This window comes from Idiotropiscis lumnitzeri, chromosome 4 (assembly GCF_059441095.1).
Source record: "Idiotropiscis lumnitzeri isolate Australia: NSW breed Sydney's pygmy pipehorse chromosome 4, RoL_Ilum_1.0, whole genome shotgun sequence".
Lineage (NCBI taxonomy): Eukaryota > Metazoa > Chordata > Actinopteri > Syngnathiformes > Syngnathidae > Idiotropiscis > Idiotropiscis lumnitzeri.
This window is the reverse complement of record NC_142394.1, coordinates 30,028,920-30,054,098: the sequence shown is the minus strand read 5'-3', so window position 1 is coordinate 30,054,098 and position 25,179 is coordinate 30,028,920. Positions and strand designations below refer to the sequence as shown.

General features: G+C 45.4%; 4 protein-coding genes across 7 annotated transcripts; 2 read left to right on the top strand and 2 right to left on the bottom strand.

Annotated features, from left to right (window-relative positions):
* Window positions 1-8: 8 nt before the first annotated feature.
* Window positions 9-2,389, top strand: fam113 (family with sequence similarity 113). Its single transcript, XM_088294308.1, has 9 exons — window positions 9-213; window positions 373-454; window positions 629-708; window positions 797-1,029; window positions 1,156-1,306; window positions 1,449-1,689; window positions 1,767-1,817; window positions 1,892-2,023; window positions 2,106-2,389. The coding sequence occupies exons 2-9, from the start codon at window positions 382-384 to the stop codon at window positions 2,192-2,194; spliced, it is 1,050 nt and encodes a 349-aa protein (XP_088150434.1). The 5' UTR covers window positions 9-213; window positions 373-381; the 3' UTR covers window positions 2,195-2,389.
* A 469-nt stretch (window positions 2,390-2,858) lies between these two features.
* On the bottom strand, window positions 2,859-12,133 carry LOC148339131 (dynactin subunit 1-like). Of its 3 annotated transcripts, XM_088292579.1 has the most exons (31): window positions 11,869-12,133; window positions 10,495-10,560; window positions 10,218-10,412; window positions 10,036-10,117; window positions 9,917-9,948; window positions 9,795-9,815; window positions 9,342-9,365; window positions 9,108-9,194; window positions 8,759-8,905; window positions 8,359-8,556; window positions 8,055-8,259; window positions 7,888-7,966; window positions 7,663-7,822; window positions 7,490-7,594; window positions 7,226-7,417; window positions 7,032-7,148; window positions 6,801-6,953; window positions 6,555-6,715; window positions 6,312-6,480; window positions 5,499-5,567; window positions 5,198-5,410; window positions 4,962-5,123; window positions 4,750-4,881; window positions 4,548-4,673; window positions 4,338-4,480; window positions 4,100-4,266; window positions 3,901-3,998; window positions 3,612-3,807; window positions 3,471-3,544; window positions 3,302-3,391; window positions 2,859-3,231 (listed from the first exon to the last, which is right to left on the bottom strand). In XM_088292579.1, the coding sequence occupies exons 2-31, from the start codon at window positions 10,534-10,536 to the stop codon at window positions 3,094-3,096; spliced, it is 3,777 nt and encodes a 1,258-aa protein (XP_088148705.1). In that variant the 5' UTR covers window positions 10,537-10,560; window positions 11,869-12,133; the 3' UTR covers window positions 2,859-3,093. The 3 variants fall into 3 exon arrangements, with proteins under 3 accessions (XP_088148705.1, XP_088148706.1, XP_088148707.1); XM_088292580.1 differs by lacking the exons at window positions 9,108-9,194; window positions 9,342-9,365; XM_088292581.1 differs by lacking the exons at window positions 9,108-9,194; window positions 9,342-9,365; window positions 9,795-9,815.
* Window positions 11,237-21,172, top strand: tdrd7b (tudor domain containing 7 b). Of its 2 annotated transcripts, none has more exons than XM_088292583.1 (21): window positions 11,237-11,304; window positions 12,419-12,647; window positions 13,405-13,614; window positions 13,737-13,881; window positions 14,769-14,955; window positions 15,449-15,531; window positions 15,956-16,164; window positions 16,237-16,566; window positions 16,651-16,955; window positions 17,029-17,218; window positions 17,314-17,425; window positions 18,081-18,283; window positions 18,350-18,484; window positions 18,771-18,854; window positions 18,923-19,057; window positions 19,120-19,230; window positions 19,334-19,482; window positions 19,611-19,789; window positions 20,435-20,618; window positions 20,700-20,860; window positions 20,967-21,172. In XM_088292583.1, exons 3-21 carry the CDS (start codon window positions 13,408-13,410, stop codon window positions 21,170-21,172), a joined length of 3,315 nt encoding a protein of 1,104 aa, XP_088148709.1. In that variant the 5' UTR covers window positions 11,237-11,304; window positions 12,419-12,647; window positions 13,405-13,407. The 2 variants fall into 2 exon arrangements, with proteins under 2 accessions (XP_088148709.1, XP_088148708.1); XM_088292582.1 differs by having other exon boundaries at window positions 19,608-19,789.
* A 498-nt stretch (window positions 21,173-21,670) lies between these two features.
* LOC148339129 (calcium-binding protein 2) lies at window positions 21,671-24,667 on the bottom strand. The gene is made up of 8 exons (XM_088292585.1): window positions 24,534-24,667; window positions 24,410-24,472; window positions 24,178-24,319; window positions 23,202-23,232; window positions 22,906-23,049; window positions 22,168-22,277; window positions 21,946-22,093; window positions 21,671-21,866 (listed from the first exon to the last, which is right to left on the bottom strand). The coding sequence occupies exons 2-8, from the start codon at window positions 24,469-24,471 to the stop codon at window positions 21,838-21,840; spliced, it is 666 nt and encodes a 221-aa protein (XP_088148711.1). The 5' UTR covers window position 24,472; window positions 24,534-24,667; the 3' UTR covers window positions 21,671-21,837.
* Window positions 24,668-25,179: the final 512 nt, after the last annotated feature.

Below are 25,179 nucleotides of genomic sequence, written 5' to 3'. Positions count from 1 at the left end.
AGGCCGCCTGAACGCCTCTCTCGTCAGCCCAATTCTCCAATCACAGTCGCACCTGCGGTCGTATTTCGATTAATTTAAAAACAAACACCAAAAACAAAAGTGACATTGGCAACATTTTGTGTTAAGTCGACGTCAGTTTGACGGTGGTACGACAATAAACTGTCGTGCCGGATTAATTAAACTGGAAAGAAGGAACTACGAAGCTAAAGGAAGGTAAAGTTCGCTTTTCCCTCCCCTCACCAATAATTGTTACCAAGTTAGCATTAGCATTAGCGACTAATATTCATAAGTCATATTTTTTTTATGAATATTAAATTTATTAAAAACATTCTATTGAAACAGATTCCATTTATTTTTTGTTTGACAATAAAGAGTGAAGAAATGAAGTTTGTGAGCCACCAGCACGTCAGTCAGCTTTTCCACAACAAATTTATTGTTGTGTTGGGAGACTCTAGTAAGTGTTTTACTTATGTGACTTATGCTTCCTCACATGTAAAATGTGTTGCAAAAAAAAAGCCCATGCAGGACTGGCAGGCCTTTCCTTTTACTTTGGAGTCAAAACCAGAAAGAAACGTTGAATAATGTGTCGCTTTCTGGCCCTAATGAATGATTCTCTCTCTATCATCAGTTCAGCGGTCTGTTTACAAAGACCTTGTCATGCTTCTACAGAAGGATGAATTCCTCCACACGGCACAACTTAAAAGAAGGGCAAGTGATCTGGAGAGATTCCTGTTCGAATAATATACAATTTGTGCTGTTTCCGGTTGCTCTCTCACCTCCTGTCATCTTTCTGCAGGGTGAGATGAGCTTTGAGCAAGACTGTCTGGTGGAGGGAGGTTGCCTGAGCTTCATGCACAATGGGACAGGATACCGGGAGGTCCGGCAGTACCAGTCCCCCCACCACTTGGTCCGCTTTTATTTTGTGACGCGGATCTACTCGGACTACATGAAAAGCATCATGGAAGACTTCCGTCATGGGTTGAAACCAGATTTGGTCATCGTCAATTCCTGTGTTTGGGACATTTCAAGGTAAATCAGAGCTTATCCTTCAGGTGATTGCTCATCCGATTTTTCTTTTTTCACTTCTAATAGTTCAGTTTGGTTTTAAATGTCTCACTTATGCTGCTACTTGGCTTTACCCGACCCTCCTTGTAGGTACAATTCAAAATGGGTGCACAGGTACAAGGATAACCTCAGTAGATTCTTTGAAGAACTGCTCGGGATCCTGCCAGAGGAAAGCTTGATCATATGGAACCTCACCATGCCCCTTGGAGAGCGCATCAGAGGAGGGTTCTTGGTTCCTGAGGTACAGTACGGTGGCTTTGCCCGTTCATAGCAGTAAAAAAAAATAAAAAATCCACTAAACATTTTGCTTACATCATATCAAATATGATTTTCTTTTCAATCGAGTGAGGGCATTCAGTATTGTCGCTCTGCTCCGAAAGCAGATCTCTCACAAGGCGTCCCATGTGCGGGATGACGTGATCAAAGCCAACTTCTACAGCGGAGTCCTGGCTGAAGCCTACAAGGTGGACGTGTTGGACCTCCACTTCCACTTCCGCATCTCCCTGCAGCATCGCACCAGCGACGGCATCCACTGGAACGCCCTGGCCCACCGGCGAATAAGCACACTGCTGTCGCTGCACGCCGCAGACGCCTGGGGCGTGGAGCTGCCACTTTGCTCTCTGGGTGACAACAACGACACATTGCAAAGGACGGCTGCTTTTTTTTCTTCAATGCTGACGCTCTCTACTTTTTTCATTCAGCGGATTATTGTGTTACTCAAAAACACGGCATGGAAAGTGATGCACGTGTTGGTAAGATGCACGTTGAAGTCAAAGCAGCTGTTAGTTTGTGTGTTGTTCTAAAATGTACGTTTGCTATTCCACAGTGAGGCTTCAAAGAATCGCCTGGACGCCTCGTCCTCGCCACGGTGGCTTTACGAGGTTTGAAGCTCACGAACCGCCATACAGGGATGCGACTTACCACACACCTTACCCTCGTCATGGCTCCTCTCCAAATGGTGCGTTCTGCTTTTTCCTGACATTCTCGTGCTGTGTGCCAAACCCGTGTGCACTCAACAGTTTGTGTTGTGCATGTTGCAGATTACAACGGGTCATACGTGATGAGGACGAGGCGCACCAGATACCACTACATGCCATACGCTCATCACAGGCCCAACTACCATTACTAGACTCCTACGAGGGTGACCTTTTTTTTTTCCTTTTATCTGTGTTTAAATGTCACTCGTGAAGGTGTGGTTCTCCGCAAGGAGCGTCAATGTTCGTTTTTGAGGGTCAGTACACACGCATTGTTCACTGATATTGAATTCTTAATGTAAGTTTTATATTTTCAATATTTTTTTATTAAAGTTGCTCTTAAAGCTTAAGGTTTTTCTTTTGTTTTATGCATAGTATATGGCTGTGAGGTTGTGCAGTGTCACCATGGCATATTTAACAACAAAAAAAGACGCTTATTTAATCTTTTTTACATATCGACGATTAATGAGATGAACGGCTATTCAAAATCAAGAGCAAAACGGCAGCGATTCCAACCCAAATTATCTTTGCAAACCAGATGAAAATAATACTTACTTTTTAAAGAATGAACAATTGCATTTTGACCGTTAATTGACCGTTTAAAGTTCATAGTTAATTTTAAAACAGGAGTCTTGGCATTAAAGATCAAGTTTAAAGTGTGACACCGTTTCATTCTTACAGGTCATAACAGACAAGTACCACCAAGTGAATTGAATACTATACATATTACAAATGGAATTATAATGAAGAATGTTAACTCCCATTATATATATAATTTTTTAAAGGTGCAGCAGAAGCAGACACTAGAACTTTAACTCGTCTGTTGAACAAGCATTTGCTTTTTATTAGAGAAATTGAACATACAACAAGGGGAGTGTATTTGCTGCAAGTGGAGTACAAATGCCAAATGATCGAATATTCCACCGTAAAGTGAAAGAGTGAAAATATGTTGACGTGTGCAATCATTTGGGGCATGTCCAAATGATCATGTCTTCATTAGTGCTAATCGTGTCTTAAGCGTACAAAAAATTTAAAGTCGGAATCGGAAGCTGCCTCAGCCCATGAGGAGGCGATGCACTTGTTGTAGTTGCTGCTGCGACAGGACCAGCCGGTGGACTTGCTCTTGTCCACGAGTGCAAGGGATGGCGACACGACCGACAAACACTGTCCCACCCTTCTTCTCTTCCTTTGCCTAAGAGGAGACAACATGATGATTTATTCATGCGTCTAAGTGTGCGAGTTTTTTTTTTTTTCCATTTCACCTTGACGAAAGAAGAGACTGGGAAAGTCGCAAAGTCGGAAGTAGCTTTTGCTCCATGTTGATTGGACACAATATGTTCAGCTACTTCACCCTAGAAGAAAATAAATATTCAGATGCACATTCAAGTGTTGCGCGAGCAACTTTTTAAAAAATTTTTTTTATATATACACCTTGAGTTTGGATAGAGCGTTGCTGAGGTTGTGCAGTCGGGTGGTTTGCTCCAGCAGCTGGGCGCTGGCGCTGACTATAGGAAGAAAATGTTAAAGTTGGGAAGATAAGGGGGAAAAACAAAATGGGATCCGTTCGCGCACCTGACGTCTTCCCGGTGATGTCCACCACTTTGACTTCGGCGCTCAGCTTGAGTAGGGTGGCCAGCAGCTGGTCTGTGCGGCGGTAGATGCCCATATTGAGTCCCTCGGGTGGCATGGAGCTCTCTTTGGACACTTGGGGCAGTTTGGCCGGGCACAATGGAGGCAGGGAGGCCAGCTGGGCACTCATCTTCTCGGCCTGGATGGCAAACGCACGTCTTGGTCAAGCCCACACAAGATGCATTCCCACCCACCAGAAAAATAACTCTTTTTCTTTCTTCTACCAGGACACCTTAAGTCTGATGTTTTCTGTCTTGAGGTGTTTAATGCCCAGTCTCTGAGCTTCAAGCTGCTGCTGGAGGAGGGGAGAGTCCCCCACTTGCATCGGGCCTGCCAGGGATTGCGACATACCGACCGTGGGTGAGGAGACGGTCACATTGATCCCGAGGTGAAATAATGCAGCCTTCGGCTCGGCTCTTTTAAAAATGTACCTCCTGCCGGCCCTTGAACTACGGAGGCTATTCCGGAAGCAGGCACACCTCGCAAGCCCTCGATGGTCATATTTGATTGGTTAGTGATGCGCAGTTTCAGCTCGGCTTTCTCCGCTTCCAACTGGTCGATGTCAGCTTGCAGAGCATCCATCGTCTCTTCGAATTCCCTGCGTTTGGGGGGAAAAAAGGAGCGTAAGTGAGATGCTGAGCACACGAGAGAAATGATCATCCATCTCACTTTTCTTTCTTCTTCAGCAAGTCGAGGTTCTTGTCCAGTTTGGTCTGGATCTTCTCCACGCGCTCATCCGCATCCTTGGTAGACGTGTCCAGCTTCTTCTCCAGCAGGCTCAGACGGACATTGGCCTCGCTCAGCTCTTCTCCCTGCAAGAAAGGAACATTGATTCTCGACGTTGAACGCCCAAAACGAGCCATTTCTACCTGGCCTCACCTTGATCTTGAGGGACTTCTTGAGCTCCTTGATGACGGCTTCTCTGTCCTCCAGCTTCACTCCAAGGCCCTCCGCATCAGTCATCTCCGCTCTAACTGTGGCTGCTCTCGTTTCCACTGGAGGACTCTGAGGTTACAATCGCAGCACCAAAAAAATTGACTACAATATTCCTGATTCATGAACAAAAGAAAGACACAAGTACCTTTGCCTGTGGCCTGTCTGCATCGTACTCTCCTTCCTGCATGGCGGTGGCCATCTTGTTCATAGTAGCAACAATAGCACTGCAAGACTGACGCAGGCACTCGGTGCCATTAAGACCATGAGCGCCATACACCTATGTGAAGGTCAAAAAAACCTTTAACGCACTACCTGGTTGCATTTGAGCCAAATGGAACATTTCAGATGCTTCCCAACCTGCTCCACCGCCTGGCATGCCGAGTCCTCCAATTTGAGCGCATTCAGTCCTTCCTGTTCAGGCAGCGGTGCCACCATCTGAGCTCCGGCTGCCGCCACCTCTTGGAGCACAGCCACCACGCGGGTCAGCTGCCGTCTGCACTCGGTTAGCGCCTCAGACACCTGATGGCCACATTTCTGCTTGATTATTTATTGGAATTAAGCCCCATTTGAGTTTACTCCGTGTATGTTGTTACTTGTGTTCCAAAATTGAGAGCAGCTGGCGCACCGACGGCTTCTGTTCCAGGCATCCGGCGGCGGATTTTCTTACAAAACTGCTTGATGTCTGAGCAGGATGTGTCCAGGTCCTTCAGGAGAACAACCAGCGTGGAGCTCTGCTGACCAGTGGCGAGGAACGCACGCAGACGGGCAACTTCCACTCCCATGCAGTCCAGGGCACTCTGGGTAAACTGAGGGTCAGAAAGGTCAATTAAATCCCTTGTAGGATTTCTTTCATGGATCACATCTGAAACTGCAACACTAAAGAAAGACCGGTACCTTAATGTGGTCCGATAGCTGCACGGTGCAGTCCTCTTTGTGGTCTGCCAGATGAACACTGTACAATTGCTAGAGGACACAGTAAAACTGTCGCGGTAAGATTTGATTGTCGAAGAGGAGGACACTTCTGAAATGTAGCGCGTGTTCTGTTAACTGCCAGAGGTATTGGATTAAAAAAAACAGATTTATCAATTGTAATAGATACACCATTTGGTAGCCTGATATCGATTCATAAAACCCTAAAATCGGTATGTAAGCCGCATAAAATGTATAGTTGGAAAACGTGTTTATACTTTTTAGAGGTAATGCCTCATTCCACCACAAGGAGGCGCATACCTCTAATACTGTATATAGTCAGGTCAGGATTGTGATCAAATGAAGCAATCTGCCGTGAAAATCATATCAAACAATGATCACTCATAACAGTATCTAACAAGTTACGTGCGCGTTTATTGCCGTGAGGAGCTTTTTTATCATGTTCATGGATATTTTAACGAGTAAAAAGATACTTTGAGAAATAGAAGAAAATTGATTTGAGGATATAAAACAAACATAATAGCTTGATAGCGATTATATTTTCTACACTGTGTGTAGATTTTTTTTTTTCTTTTTAAGAATCGAACTTGGATTCAGAACCCTGGTTCAATGGTGTTCGAAAACCCACATGTATATATTTATATATGATATACGTAAACCCACACCCTGCCCTGTGGTTGGAATTATTTTATTTTGTGAATCGAATCGGGCCCTTGTGAATCTAATCAAATCGAATCAGTTTAGGAAATCTTGCTAATCGATACCCAACCCTATTACCTGGTAATACTTGATGGCCTTGGTCAGCGGTTCCACCTGAACAGTCTCGTCCAACTGGTCTTTGTGCAACAGGTCGATGAAATAATCCAGAGAGCGCTCGTGAAAGCTCATTTCGGAGTAGAGCGTGCCCATGCGCTTAAAAACCTCCACTGAGCACATATTCAAAGCCCTGGAACCAAACCGGACAGACTCCTTTAATAAGTGGTTTCTGTTGATGCCGAAATTTGTGACGTGACTACTTACTGTTCATATTTGTGCAAGGTAGCCTGCAGCAAGCTAAGGGAGTAGACGAGTCCGGAGGCAAAACTGCGTTGTTCTCCTGGAGGACCTTTGAGTGTCGAGCCTTGGGCCAGGTTCCCGTTCAAGTCGAACTTCTCCTGCGCTTGTTTGCTGATGAGCTCGGCCTATGGGGGACAAGAGCGTATGCTACAGCAACCGGACGGACACAGCAACAGCGCATGGGTACGCTGCTCTGAAATGGCCTCGCACCTTGCAAATGATCCTGGGGATGAGCAGGAGCACCAGGATGCAGTCGTGGTCTCCACCGTGACGAAGGAAAGATTCCGGCATGAAGGAGGTGAGCAGAGACACCTCACGGTTGAGCTGAGCCACTTCCATTTTCCTCAGCTCCATCTCGATGGCCTGAAAGACGTGCACAATTTTTAATTTTTATTTTTTTTTAGCATGACTGTCGTGGAAGAACCACTGTCCTTCACCTACCTTGGCGTACGCCTTTGTTTCTGCGAACTTGATCTTGAAGTCAAACAGCTCTGCAGGAGGCTGCTGCACTTGCTCGCTACTTTCATTCTGCTGGGTCATGAGCTCTTTGTTGGCCTCCTGATTTGTACGAAAGCAAAATCAAGCTCGGAGCATCCACGGGGCAACACCCGCACCGATCCGAGACGCGCCCCCACCTGCAGTCTGTTGGTGAGCTCTCGGTATTTGTTGATGGTCTGCTGGTAATCAGCCACCGTCTCCTGAGCGGCCTCCACCCTCTTGTCGGCCTCCCGGACCTTGGCGCCACTCAGGTCCAGCTGCTCCCTCAGCTCCATTTCCGTCTCCCTGGCGTTTTCCTGTAGCTCGTCGTTCATTTCGTTGATCGCCTCCTGCGGAAGCGGAAAGATCACCTGTGACTGAACGACAGCGGCTGCGACTAATAAGCGTGAAGCCAGACTGACCAGATCGGTAACGGTTTCTCTCAGCTCTCTGACTTTCTCCTCCAAGTCGAGGTTCCTCTCTGTCAGAGTCTCAACCATCTCCTCTGATCCCAGGGCGGCGTCCACCTGGCACACGGAACGGACACTCAGACTGGGAAAGCTTTTGCATTTTGGAATCGCTGTGTGAGCGTCACCTGCTCTTTCAGTTCATCCACTGTAGTCTCAGCCTGCTTGACTTCCTCCTGCAGTTTTTCTTTCTGAGCCCTCAGCGTCTCCATCTCTGCGTTCTTCTTCTCCATTTGCTTCTGCAGCTTTACATGCTCCTGTTTCTCAGAGGCAGACAGGTCACGCATCCTGCGAGTGGGAAAAAACAAAATTCAAAAAGACGGTCTCAGATTTTGTTCTTTGTATCGACTCACCTGACCAAGGCCTCCTTCAGTTTGCTGTTCTGCTCCTCTATCTGTTTCACGTGATAACTGGAGGCGGCACCATCTGAGCCTGCCGGGGAAACCAAGACGCAGACCACGGTGCTTTCACGTCAGTCGGCGACGAGACATTTGTTAGATAAGCGAGTAGAGAAACTGACCTTTCTCTGAAATGTCATGTCTAAGGATCTCCAGGTCCATGGACAGCTCCTCCACTTTCTCCTTGAGCGTTTCCACCTCCACCTGCAGCGACTCTGCTCGCTCTTCAGCCATCTCTTTATCCAGAGTGGCCATTTCGATGGCGTCGGCTGTGTCCGACATCTCCTCCATGTAGCGGTCCTTCGCCTCCTGAGCGTCACGTGCTTCCTGGACGACGCACGTTTGGTGAATACGCTCAGGTTGGGCAATTCACATTCTCACGTTTACTCCCGGAACGGAACTGTTATTTGGACAAAGTGATGTTACCCTCTTGGCTTCTTTGAGATTTTTCTGAAGCTCGGCCTGCTGCTCCTGCATTTTGGTCTTCCACTCATGCAGCTGCTCCAGTTGGATCTTGTGTTTCTCCAACTCTTTCAGCTTGGCCTTGTCGTCCATGCGCTTCGATTTCAGCGTCTCCAGCTTCTCCTCCAGGTCTTTGACCTGCGCACGGAGGGATTCCTCCTCCTGGGGTCAGAAGATGTAGTAGGTTGGACTTATTCTTACTTCAAGACTTGGCGTAAATAAATTGTTAGGATCATTTTTTTTTTTTTTAATAATCGTAAATGAAAACACATTGAATTGAAAATGATAGGTTCGTTTGACTGGCAGTGTATCATCCACACAAATGTTGGTTAACAGAATTCTCCCTCTCAAAATAATGACCCACCTTGCTGGGAGTAGCTAGCGCTGAAGTTGGAGTTCCCTCTGTCAGCGTCCCACCAAGCTGAGGAGTAATGGGAGTGCCCAGCGCATCCTGGTGGGGCGATAGGCCCACGTCATGGACATCGCCAGATGACAGATTCTCACGAGACGCCTGACAAGAAGGTGTGGGGAGGAAAACATCACTGCTGTCTTTAATTTTATATGGAGAGACCAAGCATTTCACCCCCCGTGTGTTTCCTCTCAATGAGCTCATCAAGTAAATCCCATCTCCGAGCCAAACAGGCCAAATGCACCCGTGTTCATGGAGCACACGTTTCACCACTTCCTGTGATCCGTGACGTGGCGGCGCATACCATGAGCGGCAGACTGGAGCGGCCCGGGGGGCGCATCAAGAGAGAGGGGAGCGAGATGGCTGATGCCAGACGCTTTGGCGTACGCCACTGCCAGAGTACGATCATAAAGAACGTGTTACTACACGTAACCATCATGGAAACAGATTTGTGTCGTGTACAGAATCAGTGCCCTTTCCGCCCCTTAAAACTTTTTTTTTTTTTATATGAAAAGATCAACTTTGACCATTATCTCACCTTGACAGAACGACGGGTAGAGGACTGGAGGAGAGTAGGAATGCACGCACACAGCCAGCGTCGCAAGATAAGAGATTAGCAACACAGGAATAGCAAACCAGGTGAGTGCATGTTGACTGTTAATAGTTTTTTTTGTATTTATTTTATTTAAAGCCCCACTTAGAGCAATAGAAGAACAGGAACATGTCACCTCATGCAACTGTTAGTGCCTCACAACCTCGCACATGTGTGCATGCTTTCACAAAAAAAAAATTGCAACAGAAAGTGCACATGCAAAAACAATGTAGTTCGGCGCAAGAGTGAATGACCAAAGAAAAATGTGTTTTTGTAGCCTTGTATGCAATACCAATGCTTTTTTTTGGGGGAGGGAGGAGATGAAGAATGTTAATAGTTATGCGAGTGGTGTTAACAGAAAGCAAACCACAAAAACAAGACTATCATGAACATTTCTACCTTCTTTGCGCTTATAGGTGCCTGGGGGGAAAAAAGGATTTAAGGAGGGGGTGATGAAAACAGCTGTTTTGTGTTTATTTAAGAATAATTTCTAAATCTTGCTCTGAATACTGGTGGCATACCTGTTTCGCTGTTTTGGGAGTCTCTGGTATATCTGGTGGAACACAGTCATATTTCATGAGATTGTTTTATCACTTTTAAGGCGCTGTGATTAAGTGCATGCAATGCACAAAATGGGCACCTTTTTGTCTGGGGATGCTGGAAGCGCCAGACTCAGGAGTGTCTGGAGATGTTGCACTTGAGCCGTCATCGACCACTTGGAGCTACACGTGGAGCATACGGAGCGATGCAAACGCATGACAAAGTATTTGTCCAAAATCACAAATTGCTGCTTGTGCGAATTGTACTTGACATCTCACAAACCTGAGTCTGTTTGACAAATATTCCATGGTTCTCCTCACAGGTGAAGTAGCGTTTGCCCTGCACGGAGCCGTCATTCTTGCCTTTGGGTTCGTTGAGGATGACACCCACCCATTTCCCAGGGGCAAAGAAGGTTGCTCCAATGAAGGCGACAGTGCCACGTTGACCTTTTCCCAACAATTCCACTACAGAACCAATCTAGATGGAAGGGGGCAGGTATTTCAATCAAACACTTACTTTTACCATTGAAATCTTCTTCCTGTCAATATTTGCAAATTACCTTTGGGGGTTTTCCACTTTCCACAGTTCCCCCGCTGCTCATCCTGCTTATCAATGGGGTGGTTAGCTGGTGGATTGTGGAAAAAAAAAAGACACCAATGTAGTTAATATGCATCCTTAGATATTTATGATCGTGGTCAGTTTCATATTATTTTAAATCATTTGGATCCATTTTCTTCGAACTTTGGGTTAGAAAAAATATCTGAGAATATCACTTCCCAATCACATGTTGCATAAAATCTTGTCTTTTACTTGCCTCAGCTCACACAAAGAACCCCATTGAAAACTAAGCAGGTCATGTTATCGCATGCCGCCTAATGGTTCTCACCACAGGGGAGAAAAAGGGATACAAAAGAGGTTTCTTCATACGAGCAGGAGCTAATACAGAGTTCAGCATTATACACTTTGGTAAAAGGTGCTTAATTTTCTCAAACGCACACGTTTGTCAACATGAAGACAGCGAGGTGAGTCACACAATACGGTGAGTGTCCCCAATGAAATATCTGAATTTCAAAAATGCATTATTTTAGTCAAGACTGATTTTACGTACTCTAGCTACTTACCATAGGCGTATATGAATGTCTCCTGTTCATAGCCATGATAATTACAATTCAACAAAATCCAAACTAAAGTTCCACGAATCCCAAAACTTCTCAACTCAAGTGTTGTTTTTTTTCCTTCATAATGATTTTCCTTTCCAGAAAAGGGCGAGCATTGAAAGGAGGGGCCTAAGCGGAGCATCACCAAACGCCACCACGGAGATGACTCCGGAAAAGGAGGGCGAGACTCAAACAGCTGCTGAGTGAAAAAGGTTTGGTGACGTCGCTCGGGGATGCCACCTTCTTTTGCGCTTGGAATTTAATGTTATTTGTATAGCACAATTTAACAACGGGAGCCATATTAATAGAATAACTAACAATTATGTCATGGACTTGAGTACTATTAATTGTATCTCACGTTGATCCACATCACTCCCGTTCTGTCTCATCCATGCATGATGGATTTGGTGTCATTTTATTGCCCTGTTAGGTCAGCTGACTGCCTCGCTTAAAAAATCATTTCACCCAAAATAAATAAAATAAGTGAGGGAGCAAGGCGTTAAGGGACTCCGGTTCCGAGAGTACCGTGTCCTGCCTGTTTTCGATCCTCCAACAAATGATCAGGATGTTTATCAGGCTTTTCTGCTCGACCACAATAACGACATTTTTCCCATCAGAGCCGCCTGCTATTCTTATGTCAGTTTGTATCCTTGTTATGCTAATGTCAGCAGCGCTAATGTAACGCTGGTCCCTTTTTTGATTAGCCAAACAAAACGGCACCCGAGACACTATCAGCTTTACACGATGCCTCTTCACACTCACGCTAAAAATACAACCTTTAAGTGTTTCTCTTCGGAATGTTGATTCTTCTTGTTGCTGCTTCGTCTTTTCCCTTGCTCCGCTTCTTCTGTGGTTCTTGGCTGGTACGTTTCTTGTGCACGACCGCCACCCTCTTGTATAGAATGTCAATCACTGAACTGGAGTTTGTGGGCGCTGCATTTCTTAGTTAATAATATAATTTATATTTATTTTAGTTTTAATCCTGTGACACTCCATGTTATTTAATGTCATGGTAAAATTACCGTTTCATTTCTCACAAAACGAGTCTTCCGGTGGCTTGACGTGCACAAAGGTTGTTTTGAAATAGCGCCCCCTTGTAGCGAGTAGAGGCACAGCGCGCATTTTTGACATTTTTTAAATAGTCTTCTAATCGTGTCCAACGCAATAGAAAATATTCTGTTCCGTGTTTCATGTTTCATTATTAGCTTTATTTGCGTATTTGGTTAAATAAATATGTACCGATCTCTCAAACCTTCAAAAATCATTATAATTGCGATTGTGTTCATTTCCTCGAGTAAAACTACAAGAGGTTGTTTTCGTCTGCAGTAATGTGTTGCGCGTCAACTTGTCATGATCCAAACTGAGGCCCAGGCTGAACTGACCAATCAGGCTGCGGAGGAGAGGCTGTGCTTGTCCGGCTTGGAAGCCACACACACCGGCTCCGCAGCTCCAGTCTGAGCTCCAGAGATCCGGCTGCGCGGCTCCGTGGTGGTGACAAGCGTGTCACGACAAAGCCTGGACCTGAGCTGCCAAACTTGGAATTGTCGAGGCAAAGGTACGAAACACTTTGAAGGGGAATTACGGTGACTTTTTCTAAACTTGGCGTTGTTTGTTGGTTTTGTTTTCGAGTCTTCTTGGACGGATGGTATTTTCAAGCTAGCGTGGTTAGGATGTAACTTCCTGTTGGGACTGGAAAAATAAAATTACGTGTATTGCAAGAGCACTAAAATTGGTCGCGCTCATGGGTTTTAATCAGAAGGAAAAATAGGCTCGTTTCCGGTTTTGTGAACAACTCCCCAGGTGGCTTGGTACTTTTATGGCCGGAAGATTTTAAATTCCGTGCCATTTAAACGCTCCGGTAATTTCTCTAGGTTCATTGCCAACGAGGAAGTGAAAAAGCAAATATTCGTGACTAATTAAAAAAAATAAATATAAAAAAACAAACAAAAAAAAACAATCTGAAATCCATCCAGATAGTTTGGTGTCGAATGCAGGGCGTGGACCTGGAGTGTGACACGTTACGTCATTCTTTAAGTTTCATTTCTTGTCTTCACAAAAGTCAAGCCGACCGAATTTACTGTATATTATAAATCCGCAGTATGTGTTGTACTTTTTTTTTTTTTAATCCCTGGGTGGGCAGTTTGACAGAAATTAGGATTCTTCTGACAGGTGGAATTTACTGACTTTGCAGCTTCACAGAATTTCCTTTCACAAAATTGATGACGTGTTGAAATTGATTCTTTTACTGTACCTGTAAGTCAAAATTCAGCAAATGTATTGATTGACTTAACATTTTGCACTGGTTCATTTAGATCATGTCTGACGGCGAGCTGGTCAAGAAAATGCTGAGGGTCATCCTCCAAGCCAACAAGGGCGGAATGTCGCTGTCCCGTCTGCAGTCTGAGTACAAGGAGCTGACCGGTGAACAGATTCCACATAAACAGATGGGACACAACCATCTGGACACTCTGCTGGCCAGCTTGCCCTCAGTCGTCCGCATGGAACGTAGCCGCTCTGGAGAGGTGCGAGGTTACCTGTAAACAAATCCATGGCGATTGGAGATGATTTAGAAAACCTTACCAATCACATCCTTGTTGATAAAAGTAGCCAGTCATCACTCATATGGGCATTTGTATGTCTCCAGATAGTGTATTTTGCCTCTGTGGACAAAAAGACGGCCCATGTTGCAAATGTGATGGCTCGTCAGCGTGGATCCAAGAAGACTGGGCGACCCCACATGGTGAACACCCAGATGAGGGTCAAACCAACGGCCCTGCTTGTCTTTAATGGTATAATCCAAGTCTTCGTAGGTTTACGTTTTGTTTGACAAACATGATAGATCCAAGCTATTTATTTTACAATTCTTGAGACTATTGAATGATATTTGTTGACAGGATAAAAAAAAAAAAAACAGCAGACTTTGTGTGACTTAAAATGCATGAGTGGGTGCAATATTCTTTAATTGTGACACACTCAATATTTAATATGCTTCAAAATTCTGTGAGAGTTTCATATCAATGCTTTTGCAGCCAGAGACTTACAGTTGCTGCTCACATAGCCGCAGCCCGATGCAACGTCTCCGCTAGGGAGTGTGATTCTGCAGAATACTCTTGGAGTCGCAGATGCTGCTGGTGGTGGTGGAGGGGAGAGGAGTATTGTAGGAAGGAGAGACGCAGCACAATACTGGTGTGAGGCTCAAAAGGAGCTAGTGAGCAAGCATGACAGTGAGCCTTCGAGCCTGAGAATTCCCCACGAGACAACAACAGCTGATTCATGCATCAGCCTCTCAGTCGCTCCTCCGGCACCTGCGATTTTGATATTCAGGGAGAATAAGACCTCGACGGTGACGTGGTGCTCGTCTGCGGGATTAAACGTTTGCTGTACGTACGCATGCCTGGATGATTGATTGACTATCAAGTCTTTGGAAAATGTAGTCAATGGGATAAAATGGAAGCAGAATCTATTGATTGATGATGGTGACTCTTGATTGTGGGCAAAAGGCAGACCGCACCCTGGATTGCTCAAATAAGTTTTGACTGACTGGTGGAAATGATTTCGTGTAATAATTGACGCGAAGTGTTGCGTTGAGAGTTGACCTCCTGTATGACACACGCCTTGCAATCCGTTATTGCCTCGTCTCAGCAACCTGTGTGCGTGTACGTGTGCCTCCATGCAGCGAAACCTCAAACCTCCCTGAGACAGCCGAGCCACCGCGGACGAGGTGGCGGTCGAGGAGGCGGCGGCGGCAGCCGAGGCTCCGGACATGGTGACTTCAGACACTCCAAGGACTCGAGGGATGGACAGATGGAGGGCCGGACGACAGCACAGCAGTTGAAGATGTCCAACCAGAACACACCCAACAGGTACATTAAACACGTGGCACTCTGGAATAAGTTCCAGCCACGGTTGCCTATTGACGCGGAAAAAAGTGACATCACCGTTGGCCCTCGTCAGCACAATGGGGCGTCCTGGTGTATTGGCGCGTTTCCTGAGCCCAGAGTAGAGGGGTGTAAACCTTCCTAATCCCCTTCTATTCTCTGGTAGATGAAAGCATCTAAACCAATACAGAATGAATCAGCACATCTAATGGATGGAGCCCTCTCGATCTTTCATTGAGACAGCCGGCATGTTGTAGCGCGTGTGCGTTCATGTGTGCAGGAACTCAATTTGGTTTTGTCGCAGGAAGTAGTCAATTCCTCACGATGGAAACAAATGCAAAAAAAAAAATGCTACCTGATGTTGATGCTATTCTGGATTCTGTAAATGGACTGACTTTTAGGTTTGGGCTCCTCGTGATGTGACACACAGCCCGTACTAGCTATTTTTGGAAAACTAAGACTGAGGTCCCGTGTCCAGGTCGGAAAAGAGGATGACGCTCCCGTCACGCTTTCGGAAGGAGGTACAGGCTCACCTTTCCAGAAACTCCCCACAGACTAGTCGTAAGTCTGATCGCCTCTGCGCCAGAGATAACACTACTCAACACTTTTTTTATAATATTTTCTTTTGTTGCACTGATTCAGAATATTTAGTCATCAGTTTTTCATAATAACGACATGTACTACAGAAATATTTAAGATGTATTTTTTTTCCCGAGCAATTAATAACAATGCATGGTAAAATCTTGCACAAACTGTTATAGGTCAAACTTAAACAAAAAAAGGAAAGCATCTCAAAAACCTGATGTGCTAGGAAAGTAAGTCCAAATAAAAATCAGTGTCCAAAATATTTTAGAGACGCGTAAAGTCATCTGATTCAAATTTTCCGTGGACGATTGTAATAATAGCAATAAATCATCAATCATTGTTGCCTCTGTCTGCATTTAAACATTGTGGACATGTCCTCTTGTATATTGGCCTCCTCTAGAACCTTCACATTTAAATGAGAATTTGGACCCCGGCAAAAGCAAAGTCTACAACCCTCAGCAGGTCCAAAACTGCATCAAGGACATCCTGTCCCAGTACCGCAACGGCTTCTGGGTGTCCAAGCTGCCTCAGCTCTACAAAGAGCTTTATAAACAGGACCTGCCGACCGAGGCCATCCGAGACCTGGAGACCTGGAAACACATCTGCACCGTATGCTCTTTGCGAATATAATCCCACCGTCTCCAGTGACTCGTCTAATCGTCGCGTTCCACTTCCTTCCAGGTCGAGCGTACATGCAGCAGTAACCCATCGGAGCTTCTTCTCTACCCTGCCAAGGAGCAGGCCGCCGCACCCGCACCCGCTTCAGCTCGCGTCCCGTCTTCCAGCTCGCCACCAGACAAGCCCTCGCAGTCCGCCGACCACCCGAGACCCCAACTCACACGCTCCGGCTCGCACCCTGTGCCGTCAATGTCCTCTTTCTCCCCCAGTCCTCCCTCCTCGCCCGCTTCCCTTAGCCCCGAGCTGAAGCAGAAGCTGGAGGAACTGCTGCTCAAGTATTCCAGCGGCCTGTGGGCCCACGCGCTGCCTAAACTCTTCCAGGACACTTACAAAGTTTGTGGGAAAAAAAACAAAAATAAAAAGCTTTTCATTCATGTCTTGTGGTGCGCTCAAAATGTTTTGCTTCTGTTTAATCAGACCAAATTGCCTGCACACGTCCTTGAAAACCTTCACCTCCTCTCCGACATCTGCACCGTCGACTACCCGATGCCCGACAACCCCAAGAGGGGCATCATGTACAGGAGGAGCAGGAGGAGCGGCGGCGGAGAAGACGATAATTGTAACAGCAGAGGCTCGCCGGCCAGTGAGGAGGAGCAGAAAGTGAAGCAGGAGGCGGGGAGGAGACAGTGTGATTCCTCGGTTCCTCCTCTGCAGATCCCCAAGGAGGAATATCCGTCTGTGCTGGTGGTGGACGCCACAAACACCAATGAAGTCGTTTTGAGGTACACGACAACCTTTTGAAGCAGATTCAAAGGATACTGTCGATCTCACCGTGTCCTCCTTCTGTCTTTGAAGATACATAGGCGAGAACTACTCGCAGGCTCAGGAGCGCATGGAGGATGAAATGCGGGAGTTTTACAACGTGGACCAGCGCAAGTCGACGGCGTGCTCGTCCCCATCGTCGGGCCAACTTGTGGCTGTCAAAACCGAGGAGGAGGAAGTTCTGAGAGCGCAGGTGTGCGAGCTTGTCGCTGAAAAGGTTAAGGTGAGCGATTCTCAAGGTGTTTTGTTTCCGAGTCGTTCCGAGCAGGTCCGTTTACGTGACTGGAGAATTTTCAATTGCCCTCTGTGGCCTTATAGGTGCACTTTGTGGATCACGGCTTCTCGGAAGTCGTTAGTAAAGCCAAACTTTTTGAGCTGCACGAGAAGTTCTTCAAACTTCCTTTCCAAGCCACCAAGAGCAAACTGGCAGGTGAGATAAAATCATCTTGTTGAAAGTGCTGGTGGAGCTACAGGGGTGGCACTGGCACCCCATGATGACATAATTGCCTTGTGGGTACTTTTCCGGGATGTTTTTTCCATTTCAGAACGAACCAACAGGCTGCTGCCAGTCGCTCATCCTTGGTATAGATCAATGCTTCTCAATTAGTGGTCCCCCTTCACCCCTGGGGGGGGGGGCGTGTGTGAATCTGGGGATCATGCATTTTTCCCGCCGTACTACAATAAAATGTAATTGCACCTCCACTCCAGTAGTTGGCAGTGGCGCTCTCCTTACCTATCGTCTGCAGCAAGTATTAAATCTTTGGTGTAGGTTTGTTTTGCAACGAAAATGCTGTTTATAGTTGCGACGAAGAGTGGGTGGGGGGTGGGGTGGGGGGGGGATGGTAACAGAAAATAATTGCGAAGCACTGGTCTATATACTCCCACAGCAGAAAATTTGAACATTAAATGAACCATCCACGTTGGTCTATTTTCCCTGACGCATTTTAGACTAAAAGTGGACATTTTATAACATCATGTGACTCTAAGTAATACTAGAAATATATATATATATATTTAAAGTCTCGCTACGCCACTGGTGATAAAGAAGCGAAAATGCAACCCTCCTCCTTATCGTGTGTCTCCAGGTTTGGAGCCCTTCAATCAGGAGCCCGCCGTGCTGAAGACGTTGGAGGCGATGGCGAGCGGCCGCATCCTTTTGGCTGAAATCCTGCAGCGAGGTCAGACGCCGTTGATGGTGTTGTACGACACGTCGCAGGACGACGACGTCAACATCAACGCCGCCTGCATGAAAGCTCTGCAGGACAAAAGCCTCACCAGTCCCTTGCAGGTAAACGTCGGACGCCGTCCGGATGGAAAGAGCGCACTCAAGACTCTGATTGGTTGGATTCCTCAGGTGAACAGCGCTTACATGAACGTGAGCGTCACCAGCGTGTGCTCTGACGGGACCATCTACTGTCAGCTCCCCTCCAGGGGTCTCGTCAAACTCAATCAGATCCTTGACAGCATGGAGACGTGCTTCCACTCGCAGGTTAACATCGCCGATCATATTTTTCAGCGTTTATTCCCTGCTGACATTTCAGCCTTTTGTGAATGTGTCGTTGGTGTCTCAAATTAGTGGACAGATTGAGATTAGGTTGATAATCTGGATTTGATGCTTGGCCAAGCCACTTAGGATGCGAGCAGCGCCGTGCCACCGCTCTCCTTTAAAGCTTTGCCTCAGTGTTTAGGTAAACATGGCTTTAAGAAAGCGCAGGCGAAAGAAAGGAAAACAAAACACTTCATGTGTCGCGTCATGAAATTGATATTTCTCCCAGGTAACGTCAGAGCTTTTGGTGTCCCGGCCGTTCTGCGGCAAAGGATGCGTGGCTCGGTACAAAGGCAAATGGTCCCGCGTTGAAGTAAGATGACATTATAAGGAAGAAATTGGCGCGCCGCAGATGTGAAAACGTTTCCATTTGGGGTTTAGATCACAAATCTACACGGCAGCAGAGTGTTGGACATCCTCTTCCTGGACGTGGGAGTGCAGGCTTCCGTTGAAGTGTTTGAGCTCCGAGAGATTCCACAGAAGTTCCTCCGTGACCTCGTGGCCATCCCGCCACAGGTTGGCATGAATTTAAAAGAAGGCAAAAGAAGCAATTCAGCACATTCTCAACCCGTGTTTAGGCTGTCAAGTGTTGCCTGGCAGACCTTTCCGTCAGCGTTGGGTCCTGGACTCCAGATACTGTCCAGTGGCTTCGGGAAAAAGTTCTCAACACCACCGACTGCAGCATGAAGGTCATTCAGTTTTTACGTTGCCTACTGAAAATGTCCGTGCGTCACCACATTAAAAAAAAAAATAATAAAAAAAAAGAAATTCTCACAAAATTTGCACTTGAAGGTGGCCAAAGTGGACAAAAGCAAACAATGCGTCTACATTCACCTCTTCACTGACAAGAACTTCCACGACCCAGCTTGTAGTCTCAACCACCAGATGGCCCGGTCGGACCTCTTCAAACAGCAACCCGATGTCTACCTGACGAGCCACAGGTCATCGTCACGCCTCTGAAAACTAACTTGAACCATTTTGCCTTCATTGAGTCATTCCCCTTTTTTCTTCGCGTGTCTCATTATTCTCACCGTTCCATCGACATCTCCACACACAACACGTCCAGCAGGACATCGAGCGGCGGTGACATCACCAACGGCAATCCCAAGTCAACCTCGGTCGCAGCCAAGCCTCAACTCAGAAAGGTTCCATCCGGACCCAAAGGAACCGCCAGCAGCCCACCTCGGGCTCAGTCAGTCCCCTCTTCCTCTTTCCAGCTGCCACCCTTGCTTACGCTGCCCCCTGCAGGTCATCATCTCAATTAATTTTTAAATTCCTTATTTAAATGCAGTCCAGTGACTCGGAACTGCATTTGCACTGAAGACAAACCTGGAATCAGGCCAGTGATTTTAGTTTGGACTCATTTTGGTGGCACTTCTATCGCAGGAAATTCACCATTTTTACTGCAAAATAATCAGTTCAGTGAAATACAAGCACTGGAGTAACATAACACATACTCTGTGATATACATCTAGAAATATATTCCATGTTGGGATGTATGCTTTAGATTGTTCGACAAAAATTTGGGCAGTGATAATAAAGCGTCTCTCCTCCCACTGTAAACAGTTGGCAAAAAAAAAAAAAGTGGGATTTCCAATCTAAAATGTTGCTCTGCTACCCTGTGCTGGCGGTTTGGCTCATTACCACTCCTCAAGCTGCTTACAATTGCATCAGAGCAAACCCTCACAATAAAAAAAATAATACTAAATTACATGACATAACTCGTCATTGGCACCAAATGTTTTGATTGTAATGGACTTCTTAAGTCGTTCTTGGCAATTAATGAATTGATCAACATTGCTATATATATATATATATATACACACTTTTATTTATATATATATATATATATATATATATATGAGACTTCTTTTTTTTTTCTGTCACTTCCAGGAAACAACATGGACGTGTACGTATCAGTGGCATGTCATCCAGGCCACTTTGTCCTCCAGCCCTGGAAGGATATGTACAAACTGGTCGTGCTGATGGGAGAGATGATCCTCTTTTACAATCAAACCGAGCAAAGGCCTCTGAACGTTCAGAAGAATCACATCTACGCTGCTAAGGTGGAGAGCAAGTGAGTGAATGGAAACACGTGACACGTCCGGCGTGACAGGACTGCGCTCCCGCTGAATGTGTGCGTTCCTTCTGGGTGCAGCTGGTATCGCGTCCTAGTGAAGGGTGTTCTCAGCAACGGGCTGGTGTCCGTTTACGAGTTGGACTACGGGAAGCACGAGTTGGTCACCTGCACGCAGCTCAGAGCTCTTAACAAGGAGTTCAGACTGCTGCCCTTCCAGGGAATCACCGCTCAGCTAGCCGGTGAGTCTCAATTCCAAAACCCGACTTCAGCACCACCTGGCGGCCCTGTCCGCCCGCCCACCGTTTATATATATAAAAAAAAAAAACAAAGCGTCTCGGTCCTCAGGAGTGAAGACGAGGCAGTGGTCGGAGGAAGCTTCCATCGTTTTCAGGAACCACGTGGAGAAGAAGCCCCTCGTGGCGCAGCTGGAGACAACGCAAGAAGCGGCGAACCCCTGGGACAGGAAGCTGACCGTCTTCCTGGTCGACACCTCGCAGCAAGATTGCGACATCTGGGTGCATGACATCATGGCGGAGTTTGTTGACGAATAAAACGGGCGTGGACGTTCTTAGCTTAGCTAGTTTGTCTCTGAAGAGTTGATCCCATTTCAAACAATTTGTGGGACTGAAAAAAAAAAGAGACCAAAGGAAAAGTGGAGCAAAATGTCGCCCCCTGCTGCCCATATTTGAGACTCCAACTAGGACTTGACCTAAATGTGATTAGCGTGGCTGTGGTGCCACAGAAATAGTGTGAAACGCTGCTTAGCTGCGCTGTTTCAGTTGTAGTGGCAATTATTTGCATCCTTTGCAGGTAGTCCGCACATATTATTTGAAGTTCATGAATGCATGTCAGTTAGAAAGGATGCACCACATTCCACTTATTTTTAAATGCTGTCGACCAGACAAAGCTCTGAGCTGCACTGTTAACAAATTTATTATTGAATGGAATCTTACACTGCTCTTTGCGATTTTATTTAACAATTAAAAGATTGAAAGACTTGTGGCATGAGCTCAATTCTTGTGTTCATTTCTCCATGAAGTGAAAAAAGCCACTTTGGATTTCTTTATTAAAATAGCAAAACCTACTCAGTCTTCTTTACATCTTGCATCAAACTTCAGTCGTCACAATTAGGCACACGATATTGTGTATGTTGCACTACAAACGGTTGATCCATTTTTTTTGTTGCAGGAGTCGATTCTGTGCTGGCGTCCGGTCGCTAGCGGATGGAGAGCATCATCACGAACTCTGAGGAGGAGCGGACAACTTTATTGAAGCAAAATACAACAAAAAAAAGGTTGACTTTCCCTGATTTTTTTTTTTTTACCTTCAAAATCAATATTTCCATCAGCGTTGATGTCCAACTCCTTCAGGATCTCCTCCAGCTCTCCTTTCTTGAGCTTCTCCCCGAGCAGGCTTTTGGCCGCCTCCTTCATCTCGTCCTGCGTGATCTTGCCATCGCCGTCCAGGTCAAACTTTGCATGACAGCAGCAAGACCTTAAAGCGTGTGTTCGTCCAATAATGTGGTGGAAAATTGTAAGAATGCCACCTGCAAGAATGCCGACTGGAGCTCTTTAAGTCCCAGCATGTCTGCTGTCTCGCCCATCATTCTGGGTCCCATCAGCTCAGTAAAGTCTTCAAAGTCCATGAGCCCGCCCACTATGAAGGGAGGAAATGTGACACTTAAGAAGTTTCAGTCGCTAAACTAAAGGAGGCATGGGGAACTGGTGGACCACACGCTTGAGTTGGCGCTTGAAAATAAAAAAAACATTTGAATGAGTCAAAGGGTGACTCAGAGTGATTTTTTTTTTTAGGGATTCTTTATTTTCTGATTAAAATTTAATATGAATTTTCCGCAAAGAATTGGGTGGAGGGTATTTACCAGAAAAAAAAAAAAAATAATAATAATTTTAAATGGGAAAAAGAATCTGCAAATAGGAAGAGGTTGACTATAGTTGAAATTTGTAATACCATCAATCACCACAAGATGGCCCTAATGTCTTAATTGCGTTTGTACTGCCCTACAGTACAACATGAGAAGGCCTAATATTTTTTTTATATTCATCTCATTACTATAACAATTTTGACTGACTTATTTTTGCGAGAAAATGTATAAAATGAGTTCCTGCACGACTTCAAGCCTTTTTTTTTTTTTTTTTGCGAGAGGCTTTTGCAATGGAAAAAAGGTCAATTATTTAGAGGAGTAATTTTGCCATAAATCTGGTTGGGTCTTAAATGCTGAAAGGTGAAGGGGGGGGGCGGCACATAAGTTTGTTTGTGTCCTCACTCCTCATTTTGATCTGCTGCACTATTTCCAACAGTTCCATCTCGGTGGGCATGTATCCCATGGTCCTCATGCATTCCGCCACGTCTTTGTAGTTCAAGTAGCCGTCCTGGTCGTAGTCAAACTCCTTGAATGCTTCTTGCAGCTCTGCCAAAACAAGGCAACAAGTTTGACAGCGTGGTTCCAGGAGCGGATTAGCGCCACTAAAACGTTAATTGGGCTGTGTTGTGAGGAGCTACCAAAAATACAGCTACCTGGGATAACGCTTTGTTTTAGTTCATTCGATTTGGGAGGCTTACCATCTAATTCGCCTTGTGCTAATACTCTCTCCTGTTGAAAGACAGCAACACACATTTTTCATGTCAAAAATGTTGCCATATTCCAAATGCGATAGATGATGCACATTGCGCAGCAACTTCAAATCACCTTTCACCAACCAAGTGTGGCGTTAAGCGGCCGTTAACGAGGGACTAATGCGACGGACGAGGCAGATTTACACGGATCAGCCCGTGTGCTGCTTGACGCCACCATCATGTTTGACATTTGAGCACAGGTGGCAAAAATATTCATACGCTACTTAAATAGAACTAGCTAAAAAAAAAAAAAAGAGTAAAAAATTCAATGCTGTAATTAAAGGGGGAGTTTGTAATTGCCCCCCCCCTCAAATAAAACACGTTTTATTTGTTAAAGCAGTCATCATGAGTAGTGCGAAGTCATTTGTGAAAAATGTAGCCGTCCCTGGCATCAATTTGATGCGCGAATACATTCGACTGAAAAACCCGAAGACGTGCTTTACGGAGCGTCAATTTTATTCATAATAGTGTTACTCGTTAGCCTGACGTTTCTTTTTAAATTAATATGAGCATTTTTATGATCCACTTTCCTGCATGTAATTAAAAGCTCGCTAACGTTGGCGCAACCGTTATGCTTGCGAGACGTGTTCTCGTAGCTTTGTTCATGTCAACTGACAAAAATGTTTTCATTTCTTAAACCCCCTGCTTCGATTTGGGATTTTTAAATTTATTTCTTTATTTGCAAAAATGTGTTAGCCACAAGAATGTACAGTAAGTATTTACTTTTATTTATTTATTTATTTATACGAAGTCAGGAATAGAAACATAAATATTCAAATATTTGTTTTATTATTCTCCTAAAGTACAAACCATTTCTACTTAGTTACTTCAAACCGCCGAAACATAAAAAAAAAGTAAATACAAAAATCATCAATCCTCCATTTTTTTGTGCATGTGATGAACGCGGCGATTGTCAACTCACAGCCCCGAACACGCTGTTCAGCACCGAGTTGTAGACTTTGTTCATGCTGTCGTTGTGTTTCTTGGACTTTTTGGACGACTTCTTTGGAGTCTCAGACACCGAGCCCGATGGAGACGCCTGAGACGAGGCCGCCTCGCTTTTGCTGCAACCAAAGACAATGTGGTTGAAAGTTCACGTTTGGTGTGCGCGTGCGCGTCATTTAAAATGACAAATGGAATGAAAGGAAACAGACCCATCTGTTGAAGCGGAGTCCGCAGAAGTCGTGGATGTCGTTCTCTCGCCAGCCTTCGACATGCTGAATTAAAAAACAAGCAAAAGTGTTTCTTGTCGCTTCCACTTGTCAAATATTTTCTTACCTTTTACGTGTCTCCCCGGAAGGTGAGAAAAGGAATCAGGACTGAGTCTAGAGTTGTTCGTCTCTTCCAGCCGTCTCTGATCTCTTGCGTTTGTCGTCTCGTCTTGACCTCGTTCCATCCGAGAGGCTTAGCAGCTCATTAGCGGGCCGAACGTGCTGCCAAATAAAGCGCGACGTGCGAAGGCCGCGCGTGTGACTCCCTCGGATGCCTCCGACTTGCTGTCGTTATGAAAAGGAAATCATAACATAATAGCGAGTAAAATCATTCTAAACATTGATATGTTGTGTAAAATGACTTGAGAGAAACTGAGCCACTTAAAGAACAAATGCATTATTTTGATGATGATGATGATGACCACACGGTGGCGCTAACAGTCTGTGGTTCTGATCTCACCTTTTGGTGATGAATGGCAGGATTAGACTGACATAAATTTGGCATTTACAAATGAATAAATAAATAAATCAATACAATTGAGAATGACGTGTGACCGTATAAGTATAATTTTGTTGCCGAAAACGTCATGTATAGTTCGGCATTTTAATTTCAAAGAAAAAGGCATTTCAAATGAAATTTATAGAGATCTTGTGTAAAATGACATGGCAAGTCAATTTTAAAAAATCTACTGTAAAACATTGAAAAATGACAA

Coding starts and splice junctions, on each gene's coding strand:
- LOC148339129 (XM_088292585.1), bottom strand. CDS start 24,471: ATGTCGAAGGCTGGCGAGAGAACGACATCCACGACTTCTGCGGACTCC. Junction 23,233..24,177: donor TGAACAGCGTGTTCGGGGCT/GTGAGTTGACAA, acceptor GTCTTTCAACAG/GAGAGAGTATTAGCACAAGG. Junction 21,867..21,945: donor TGGAAATATTGATTTTGAAG/GTAAAAAAAAAA, acceptor GCTCCTCCTCAG/AGTTCGTGATGATGCTCTCC.
- LOC148339131 (XM_088292579.1), bottom strand. CDS start 10,536: ATGAGCAGCGGGGGAACTGTGGAAAGTGGAAAACCCCCAAAG. Junction 6,481..6,554: donor ACCTTGCACAAATATGAACA/GTAAGTAGTCAC, acceptor GTTTGGTTCCAG/GGCTTTGAATATGTGCTCAG. Junction 3,392..3,470: donor ACGCTCTATCCAAACTCAAG/GTGTATATATAA, acceptor ATTTTCTTCTAG/GGTGAAGTAGCTGAACATAT.
- fam113 (XM_088294308.1), top strand. CDS start 382: ATGAAGTTTGTGAGCCACCAGCACGTCAGTCAGCTTTTCCACAACAAA. Junction 455..628: donor TGTTGTGTTGGGAGACTCTA/GTAAGTGTTTTA, acceptor CTCTATCATCAG/TTCAGCGGTCTGTTTACAAA. Junction 2,024..2,105: donor TCATGGCTCCTCTCCAAATG/GTGCGTTCTGCT, acceptor TGCATGTTGCAG/ATTACAACGGGTCATACGTG.
- tdrd7b (XM_088292582.1), top strand. CDS start 13,408: ATGTCTGACGGCGAGCTGGTCAAGAAAATGCTGAGGGTCATCCTCCAA. Junction 16,956..17,028: donor ACCAATGAAGTCGTTTTGAG/GTACACGACAAC, acceptor CTGTCTTTGAAG/ATACATAGGCGAGAACTACT. Junction 20,619..20,699: donor GCTGCTAAGGTGGAGAGCAA/GTGAGTGAATGG, acceptor TTCTGGGTGCAG/CTGGTATCGCGTCCTAGTGA.